Here is an 11,185-nt window from a genome sequence, read left to right on the forward strand (position 1 = left end):
CAGGGACAATTTGACTTCTTCTTTTCCTAACTGAATACCCTTGATTTCTTTCTCTTGCCTGATTGCCCTAGCCAGAACTTCCAGCACTGTGTTGAATAGGAGTGGTGAGAGAGGGCATCCCTGTTATTGTGAACTTTTTATGTCTTTCAGAGGGCAGCTGGAGAGTTACTTTCTCAGGAAGAGTATAGTTAATAGAATATTAAATAATATTTTTATTGTATGGCCCTGTGGTTCCCTAAACTTCTTCATCATACCTGAAAGTTTTCTCAATATCTAATCTCCTTAGATAGACAAGCAACAAGAAGTACTATAGAGTTTTGTTGGTTCATGTGTTCTCTACTTCATAAGCATATCTAGATACTGTGCCTTTCTTAAAAGCAAAAAGTAGAGGATGGAGAAACAGAGAGGAAGTGGAAGAGAGACATCAGTGAGACAGAGAGAGACCATGAGGAAGAGAAAGGAAGAAAAAGAAGGAGGAATGGAGAAGAGAAGAAATGAGGGAGGCAAGAAGATGACGATGCCATTAGTTAGAGCTGTCAACATCAGATAATTAGGGAAAAAATGAATAGTAAGTCAGAAGAAAAGAGAAAACACCAAGATATAAGAATACAACATTTTCCTACTTCAGAAAGCAGAGAAACATTGTGTTATTTTCCATAAAGTCAAAGAAGTCAACAATGATTGCTCAGCTTCTGACTGCAGACTGAAAGCTACGTGTGTTGGAAGGGCATGATTCAGAATAAAAAGGATTGTTTCGAGGGCTTGTATTATAATTTAAGTTGTGCAAGGAGAACTGGGAAATGTGTCACTGCAAAGGTGAAATACTTGCTTTCCATTTCTTAATGCTATGGGAACAGAAATTTAATTATGGTCATGAATCTTTCATAGTGGGGCCAGCTTGGAAATTACATTGAACTGGGAGCCTATGTATTGTAACAATGTGCAGGTTACATGAAATAGTTTTGCTTAAGTTTATTTTAGATTAGAATGTAGTATAGTGAAGACATTTAGAAAGCATTTCATAGCCAAAGTTTCTTTTAAATTTTACTATATTACAATTTTATATACAATTATATGTGTGTATGTATACACACATACTTATCTGTACAATTATAATATATGGAGATATTCATGTTAAAGATATGTGCTATCTTAATTTTTATACCATTCACAAGTGTTGTTGAGCCTAAGTAATTAGGAAATAGATAACTAATTCCAACAGTACCAGAGGGTGGGGTTCAAGCTATACTTTAGGTAGGAGATTGTTAACATGTGGAATACACCTCACTTGGATTTCCCCTCTTAATTTATTTAAGCTAAATCAACAGCAGACTGATGCTGCTCATACCTTGAAGAAGCAACTGGCAGCAAGTACTGCTTACGGAAAAGTTTCCTTTACAAGTTAGAAAAACATTTTGGCTTCATCCTACGTATACACTCCACTCCAAAGTCTATTGCTACTGTTTTCCGAATTACTCACTAGCTTGATGAATGACAGTCACAAGTAGTGCTTTTATTGCAATGTACAGATGTTGATATTTTCCACAATTTTCTTAGGGTAAATGGAAGGCTTTCATTTTGAAAAAAACTCATTGTAGATTTAATGCAAGAACTTAGATTTTCACTTAAAAAATCCATACAACTCTTATATTTTAAAATCTTATTTTTTAAACAAAGTTTGCTTAAAGAGCCTGTTGTCTTTGGCATTGATAGAAAGCAGATGTTACCAATGGGATGAAGCCAGGAGGTTTAATGAGTAATAATAGAGTTAGAAACAGAATAATCATGTTAAAGGTCAGAAATGGGTTAGAATTCTTGTGTAAAACTGGGTAAAGCTTACAGGGCACATGCATGTGTGTGTGTGTGTGTGTGTGTGTGTGTGTGTGTGTGTGTGTGCATGCGCACAGAGAAGGAGGGGGATGATTAAAAGGAGAAGAAAAAAGAAAATGTTATATGAAAACATTTCATGATAAAATACAGTTCTAAAAATAACTTGAGATTGGCCCACATTTAACTTTATTTTATTGGGTATTTTATATTCACATAGTGTTTGAGACTATTAAGTCAGGGGTTATAACTCAATATAAAGGAACATATGGATGAATTTTTTGGAAAAGTTTCCAAGGGCTATACATATATTTGCTACTTGAGTACTTTCCTGTGTACAGAAATGTAAAACGCTTAAGAAAATAAGTATATATTGGGTTAAATAACATGACTTTGTAAATAAATAGGAATATTGCCTTGTGTGTAATCACGCTAGCAAAACTTGACAGTGAAATCAAAATAATATTCCCAGTTATTAGGAGCTTCTTTCTGTGATATTATTTAGTTATGTTAAAGAATCTTGATAACTATGTCATGCTGTTCCTACAAATATTTCCAAGGTAGGAAACTATGCAGTGAGAGAAGGGAGCTATTTGGTAGAAGAAGGATGTCCTTTTAGAAATGTTTTAAGCTTGGTTTATAGGATTTACTTATTAAAATGTAAAGGTTATTTAGATATGACTCTTTATGTTGGATTTTTATGAACAGAATATTTATTTAATATCATATAATTTTAAGTAGTCCAGAGTAATCAATGTTAATGTTATTTTTTATTTCTTGTTTATATTTACAAAGGGCTAAAGTAATAATGGAACATGATTTTTTTTCATGGCACAATTAATGTGTACCACTTCTCCTATTTTTTGTTTAACATTTGTGGAATTTCTTATAATTGCCATTTTATGCGTAACTATGTTTTGATAGTTCTCCAGTAATACGTGGTTTGTCTATATTTGCATGTTTATATTCTGTATTCTATAAGTTTTTGTGCTCATATCCCTGTGCCGACTAATGAATTTTGTCCAAGGAAGTAATAATTGTGTTTGAATAGTCTATAAATGACCCTCAAAGTGATATAGTGAAAAGAAGTTAAAAATTCTAGACTATGTTTGAACAAACCAAATGCACTTTAGTAAGCCTATCCTTATCCAGATTATATCTGGGCATAATTTTACCCACAGGATGTTTTTAAAGACTTTTAAAAAGGCTGAATAATGCTTATTAGTGTCTATAGATTTGCAGAGAATTTGCCTACTTATTTTATTTTTATGCTTTATAAGGTAGGTCTAAGTAATTTATTAATTGCAGAGATTCTGGTTCCTCTTTGTATCTGTTCTTTCTGATCACTTTAACAGTCTTTTTAATTTGATAGATGCTCTAAAAAAATGACATTAGTGAGGCATGGACAGAAATAAGAGTCTGCTCTCTGTTGTTAGAAGACAGCACACTGATTTAACTGGAGTGAATATTACTGAACCCAGCAGCACTCTCAGTGTCCCCCAACCCCTAACCTGGACTTAGTACTAAAGTGGCAAAAATATTCACATTTAAGAAAACAAGAGCAAAATCTAACACAATGGTATGCAAATTTAGTGCCTCCAGAGAAATAGCCACTTCTCGTTTTTGTCTCCTATTCTATCTTCTGTCTTTCCTAGGTCACTGTCACATTCTTTCTCAGGCTATAGTAATTCACACTTTATCTTCTCTCTTTTACAACCTTAATATTCTGAAACTCAGTTTCTTAGCTCAGCATCTTAAAAATAGTAGTACAGAATGTGTATTAGTTTAGTTAGTACCATTTAAAAACTTTTTAAAAAAGTTTTCATCAAAATGGACCTAAAGCTAAAACGTCCTTTGAGACGTTGTTTCTGATACCATAAAATCTACAAAGTTCCTTTCTAGATGCAGACCTATCGATTCTATTCAATGATAATAATAAAGGCTTTTTATAACCACATGGCTATCTCAAATCTTGTTATCAGCCCTCCAACTTAGTTGTAGGAGGGTTTCATCAGTCATGGTTATGTTGCTCTGGGAGGCTGATAACCATTATGCTATTATCAGTTGGGTGATGAGCTGGTCACCTTGTAAGTTTAAGTTGTTCTATCAGCCGTCCAAAAGTAAATGCAAATAAATGGGTTCCAAACCCCTTTAGAGCACACTGTAAATCTTTGTAACTTCATGGCCAAATGGTAAACCGCAGGACCACATGACTCAATTCCCTTGAGACAGTCATGTTATTCCTGTCAGACTTTTCTTCCTTCATTCATCAGCTGGAAGCTTTCATCTCCTTTTAAAGTCATGGCCTTTCAAGTAGGGGTGAAATTACACCTGTCAGTAATAAATGTTCTCAGTGCTCTCTATCATTCTGTCATTTCACAAAAGATATTAAAAGGAAGCATAGCTTATTCCGCATTCAGTTAACACCACTTTTTTTTTCTTTCTCTACTTTTAGATACCTTCCTGTTATGTAATTGTTGAGCAAAGTTTAAAAATATTCACTAAATCAGGGGACATGTGGGAATGCTGGGCAAATTAGCTTCCATGTGAACTATACATTATATTCAATAACTACGTTAAACTTATTTGACAGAATGATTTAACTGTATACACAATCTACAACGGCAATCTAAATGTGCCCTTTAGCACACTTGTTCTGTTTATTTTTTCTAAGTTACACTCTGATAACTTTGTGGTTGCCCATAATACCATGCAGCAGGTGCACCTGTGTAGCCACCATTTTATTTACATAGAGAACAAAGTTAATGTTTTATCAAATCCAGACCACACCTGGGTTGGGACACTTGTAGGAAGCAGGGTTCAAATCAATTGCAACTTGCTTTTAGCCTGATATTTGAACTCCACTGAGCAAACCCTTTTGAGTCCTCTTGTAAGTTTTCAGGATTCAGTCTCTTAACTCCCTGTTAACTGAAGGATGAAATGGGTGCTGGAAGACTGAATTTACCTGTAAACCCTGTCACTCACTGTGGTAGGTCTTGACTCAAGAAATAAGAATAACTGAACTGTGTCATTACAGCCCACACCATACACTGTCCCAAGCAGAGAATTCTTCAAGTACAAGTGTATTTGGCTTGATATACCTGAGTATGAGGGCCAATATTTTTGTCAATTTTCTAATGCTGAACCGGATTAATGAATAAATGCTGTGTGAAATTCACAAATCGTCAAAGGTGGTCATGCTCCAAAGCTTTGTTGTTTTGTTTTATTTTATCCCTCATAGGGAAAGCATGTGCCAATTTTTTGTAGATTAGTGATACCGCAAAGAATCCATGCAAACACATAACCTCCCACAACTATTAGCAAACTATAGTATTTTATTTTTTCCGGAACACAAAGGATTGTGAATAATTTCTCTATTTTTATACCCTACTTCTTACATTCTGTCTTTTCTTATCTCCTTCCTCTTCAGGAGAAAAATAAAATTGTAAATAGAAAAACAGACCCTAAAACTCAGTGAGAGGGATAGATTGACTCAATTTGTCACTAAACTAAAAAAAAAATTATCTCAAAGCACAATGCTGATTTAATTTTTCTGGAAATGATTACACATTTATCATTAGAGTTTTTTTCTATTAAATAGGTTCTGACATGTTATTAGAGTTTGATGGGACAAAACCTATAGTATCTATTTCAGGCCTAATCAACTAATAACTTCATTTGCAGAAACACCCCATCCATACAGAGGGCTGAAAATGAATTTCTGTCATTTAACATTATGTTTTGTGAAATCTCTGTAACTATATGAAATGATTTGAGAAGTTGAATTATCCCTATTTGTGTACCCAAATTATCCTTACATTAAATAATTTTCTGTGGTTTAAACTATTTCAATAATACTCCCATCTTAAGTAGAGATTGAATTTAACACCCTCAACTCCGAATTAAGTACACAGTTTTAAATTAATTAAGTAGGTCAAAATGCCTTTGAACTCTGAATTAAGTACATAGTTTTAAATTAGTTAAGTAGTTCAAACCCTAATAGTGTGGCCTTGGGCACTCTCTTTCATTTAACATGTAGTTCTTAACAAGCTTGATTGTCTGTTTTAGTCACCTTCTAAAGATAAAAACATCAAACTAAAAGAACCGAATATAGCAGTAAGAACTGCAAGACTAACAGCCTAGGACAGAAAGGAAAAGTAACAATGAAGTGCTGGACATGTTAGGCTCTTTCACATGCATTTACATGTTTGATTCCCCACAATCCTACATGAGATATGCAACTTATTTCACAAATAAGTAAGCAAGGCATGGGAAGCTATGCAATTTCCCCAAGGCTGGTAAGTGGTAGATTTGAGATATTAACTCAGGATATTTTATCTTAACTCAGTGGTAAATGTCATAAGTCACCTATACCAATTTAAATATTTTCTAGTATATTCAGTTTGTACAGGAAGTAGAAAATTAATTTTAGGGAGAGTCCATAGAAATGCTAAAATATACAGAGCTTTTTTTTTTTTTTTTTAGATGGAATCTCACTTTGTCACCCAGGCTAGAGTGCAGTGGCACGATCTCAGCTCACTGTAGCCTCTGCCTCCCAGGTTCAAGCGATTCTCCAGCTTCAGCCTCCCAAGTAGCTGGGAATACAGGCACATGCTACCGCGCCTAGCTAATTTTTGTATTTTTAGTAGAGACGGGGTTTCACCATCTTGGCCGGGCTGGTCTGGAACTCCTGACCTTGTGATCCACCCGCCTCGGCCTCCCAAAGTGCTGGGATTACAGGCTTGAGCCACCGCGCCCGGCCCAGAGCTTTGACACTTGAAGTTATTGGCATCGCATCTTGTGTAGAACCCCTCGTTTTCTAAGGATAATGAATACACTATTTTACTGAATGATTTAACTCTAAAACTGGTTAGCACATATGTTAATTCAAATAGATTTAAATAATTTAACTCAATTTATTATAAACAAAAATTATGTTATTTCTTTCATTAGCTCTTCAAATCTAGGTTACATGCAAAATGCCAATTAAGACAAATAGAAACACTTTTTCCTCCCTGAACCTATCTCCTTCACCAACATTTCAGCTGACTTTTATGCTTTATTGCTATGCATGCATACCACATAGCAGTGTTTTACAAAATGCAGTCCATCTGTCACTTGCATCAGAATCACCTATGTTGATTTTGTAGAAAGCTGACCACTGAATTAGGTCATCTGGTATTCAGGCTTAAGCTCATTAAAGTTCGAAACCCGCTGCCTTTCAGTTTAACATCATTTCTCTGTGCACTTTAAGATGGCCCTGCTCTACAACTGACTGCATTTCACAATTCATCTGTACTCGCGAAGACTAATGCTTGACTAAAACACTGTTAGCTGAGACAAAAATGATGGAGGAAACATACATCTCTCTTCAGTTTATAACTGATAACTCTTAACTATTCCTCATACCTTTGCTACAGAAAGGCAGGCAGGCACATGTTTGATTCATTTTCTCCAGTTTATTTAATGTATCATTATTATTTTCCAATTAGTGTAAAGTTGGGTTTTGTTATTTGAAACTGTAGTATGTGAGCATCTGCTTTGTCTGTTAAGGACACTTCTAATTTTGTATTCCACTTTTCATTTCTGTATATATAACAAATCATCTATTTTCAAGTGAAATTTACTCCAACGGAATGTTGTCAGTTTGCACTGAAATAATGCTATTTTTTTCTATCTTAATGGAAAGAGTTTTGATTAAAATTAACGGCTACTTAGAATATTTTAAGTCTTCAAGGAGTGATTCAAAACAAATAGAAAATACGTTCCTGAGAGAAAGTGTCCTAAGAGGTGCATTTGTGTGACTAATAATAACCTTGACCCCCGTAGCTGTATGTTAAATGGAGATGACAAGCAGTCCATACTAGTGGTGAGGCACTAACTTTAAACTAAGGCACTTCTATTGAAAAGGAGCTCTTGATCTAATAGGCATCACAGGTACTGTCATTAGAGAAGACGATTTGGATTTGATTTGCAAGGTGGGAAAGCCCCAAAATCAGGCACTGTTGGGGGGCAGCAAGTGCCGCGGGTGTAGTCAGAGGCCTGCCTGCCTCCTAAAAGGTTGGGAGCAAAGTTGATGTAGTTTGGGTGACAGAGAAATTAGAAGACTTGAGACAATGCTTTTTCATTCTTTTCTTTCTTTTGTTTTTTAAGTTGACAGATTAAGTACTAGCAATCGCTAGCAATATGGCTCTTTCTGAATGTGGTTACAAGTCTTGAATTTCAATGAATTAATCTCATTTATTAAACATTTTGTAAAAACAATGCTTACACATGTTGTTTAAATGTTGTTTGAAGTTGAAATGTTTTGAAATGGTATCTGATCAGCAGAGAAAAACACAATTTTAATATCAACATACAAGAGACACCTTTGGTTGCATTTACACCAAAACATTGTAAATTAGTATATTTAATTATAGCTCCCGGTTTCCCATTTTTTCATAGAAAAATTTTAAATGTTTATCAGCTAATTGTATGTTAAATACCATGTGATATTATGGATTTCCTCAGTGGTAACATGTTTTAAAACTTCATTCATATTTTAATGATATACTTTATTTGAAAATTTCTATATTTTTATTACATTAACTCTTTCTGGCCTTCTATTGCAGCCACTAACTTTTGACTAATATTGAGAACTAAAGCTGCTAATATTTACTAATCTGAGCAAATTAGTTTAGTAGACTTTAGGAACTCTGATTTGAGCTTAGGGAACTGCAAACAATCCGAGTGCAGAATTTAGAAATCACCAGCTATCTACTGGTCAAATATTGTTCATTGGCTAGGTAAACAGTGATATGGAAGCTAACTTGTACAAGTGCAAAGTAAACAACAATGTGTTTACTTTTTCTAATATTTGTGTCTATGTATAAGAAATGGGTTGCTGGAAGTCGTACTTATTTACAAAGTAAAGCTTTAAAAATATTTTAATACCTTACTGTAGTGTATCTACTTTGGATTAGAAAGCTTACATCATCTATTCACTCTAAAGTAGGCTTGCAGGCATCTTTCTTTCTTTTCTTTCTTTTTTTCTTTCTTTCTTTTTTTTTTTAGAAGCAGGGTCTTGCTTTGTCACCCAGGCTGGAGTTCAATGGCATGATCATAGCTCACTGCAGCCTCAAACTCCTCCTGGGTTCAAATGATCTTCCTTGACTTGGCCTTCCAAGTAGCTGGGATCACAGATGTGAACCACCATGCCCCGCTTAGGCATCCATCTTGATACTTTTAGCAAGATAGTTAAGAAGTAATTTCTAAAATACTTCTAAATAGGATCCTTCGCTATTTCATTCAGCAACCTCTGCAAGCCCTTTCAGCGAAATTGAGGCACTTCTATTAAAAGTAACCATATTATTGACTGTGGCCCAAGAGTAAAGTGGGCTTCTGGCCCTCAATCCCTCCTTCAAAGTATTGTACCTTGCAGGGGCAGTCACTCTCACCTCCATTTGTTCCTTCAGCTTTTGGGAATTGGTAATTAACACTGCTTTCCTACTATTAGTACTCAGTTACTAACTCACCCTCGGAAAAGAGAGCTAGTTCCTCTCACTGGTCAATACAACCTCACATGTCTGAGCATTAACTTCACCTAAAAATTTAACAAATATTACATTTAATTGTATCATAGGCTGTTTCCATTTAAGTTTGTGCTTCTGTATCTTCCCAACTAAACTGTAAAGTTTCACCTGTGTGTTTATGGTGCCTAGGACTGGAACCAGGCCCATGTGACTCTTCTTTGTGACCCCTGGCCCTCTGTTAGCTCCAAAACACACAAAATAGATAAGTTTTGAAGCTAAATTTATTGGCTGTATATGTTAAAACTTCACATAAAAGACTTAAAAAGAACTATAATGTTTTATATATACATATAAACTTTTATATACATATGTGTACTTTTATATATGTAATTTTTATACATATAAGTATATATTATGTATTATAAATATGCATATATACATAAATAATACTCCCAAGTGAAAGGGCTATAGAGATCATCTAGTCCCAACTTTATTTTACAGAGAAAAAAAACCAAACTGAGTGAGGAAAAGTCACTTTCGCAAGTTCCCAATGCAAGTTAGTAGCTAAGTTGGGGCAGCCAGGACTCCTGACATTCAGACAATGCTCACCTCACTTCATCACATGCTTTCCTGGCGGCCCTAAGAATGTATATTTAGGTTAACCCTCATTATACTTCTCGGACTTGTATGATGTACTGATGGTCGCAACATACTAGCCAGATAAAAAATGCAAATATTTTACTGAACATGTATACACCATTCTAATGAGAAAATGAGCAGAAGATAGAACATCCATATGGGGTATAATTAGACATACATATATACATACACATATGTACATTTTATACATAATATACTTATTTTAATAATTCTAAATATTGAATGTTTAATAAATTAACAATGCTAGCAAAGATGCTGAGATGGATTGCTAATGGAATAATACCTCAACATAACATTTTTGGGAAGTTATCTATCTCTATACAACTAAAATGAATGTAACTATAGATCCAGCAATTCCTACTCTTAAAACTGTCTATAGAAATAGAATTTTAAAGATACATGAATGAGAGTGCTAGACCACTATTTATAGAGTAAAAAAAGAAAAAGAAAATGAAGAAAAGGCAGGTGGTTCATCATTAAAGGAATGGCAATTTTAAAAAGTAATGAAATTGTGAATATTAATTAGGCCTTCAGAGATGTAACCGGAGGTTAGTTCTGAATGGGAAAATTTGGGAGTGTTTCTATTTTAGGACTCATGTTGTTGCTAAGAAACATGTCATATTTACCCGGAGTTGCTCAAAATTGCGTTAGATGTTATCATTTATTGAAAAAGAGCCTGGTTTTCCTTGGGCTTGACCACCAGTCCCAGTTTCCTGACTGGCAGATGCCCCCATACGCTGCCATCAACTTAGCTTTTTGTTCTTTGCAGAGCAAGCGAATGAATGACTTGCTGTGAACTCACCAAATGATAAGTCTGGTTCATGGTACAACCTTGACCACTTCCCTAGGATCATTTCAGATGGCTCAAGAGGTCTGTAGTCTAGAGGGGAATGTTCTTTTCAAATCCTATTATTAACACTTTACAACAGAAAAAAATTACTTCAAATTACTTCCACTAAGGGTGGCAGATATACATTCCCACTTAATGTTTTTTTTTTTCTTTATTATTATCCTTTAAGTTCTAGGGTACGTGTGCACAATGTGCAGCTTGTTACATATGTATACTTGTGCCATGTTGCTGTGCTGCACCCTTCAACTCATCAGCACCCATCAACTCGTCATTTACATCAGGTATAACTCCCAATGCAATCCCTCCCCCCTCCCCCCTCCCCATGATAGGCCCCAGT

The 11,185-nt window shown here is 34.9% G+C and overlaps 1 protein-coding gene across 2 annotated transcripts in view; it reads left to right on the forward strand.

Annotated features, from left to right (window-relative positions):
* Positions 1-11,185, forward strand: part of LOC105529148 (chromosome unknown open reading frame, human C4orf22) — a 670,589-nt gene that overhangs the window by 275,820 nt on the left and 383,584 nt on the right. Inside the window, exon 4 of one of the 2 annotated variants that reach the window (XM_011966234.1) lies at positions 1,317-1,367. The exons of the other annotated variant lie outside the window; for it this stretch is intronic. Within the exon in view, the coding sequence (XP_011821624.1) occupies positions 1,317-1,367 (51 nt within the window). The remainder of the gene's footprint in view (positions 1-1,316; positions 1,368-11,185) is intronic. 2 annotated transcript variants of the gene reach the window in all.

Source organism: Mandrillus leucophaeus, unplaced genomic scaffold (assembly GCF_000951045.1).
Source record: "Mandrillus leucophaeus isolate KB7577 unplaced genomic scaffold, Mleu.le_1.0 Scaffold75, whole genome shotgun sequence".
Taxonomy (NCBI): Eukaryota; Metazoa; Chordata; class Mammalia; order Primates; family Cercopithecidae; genus Mandrillus; species Mandrillus leucophaeus.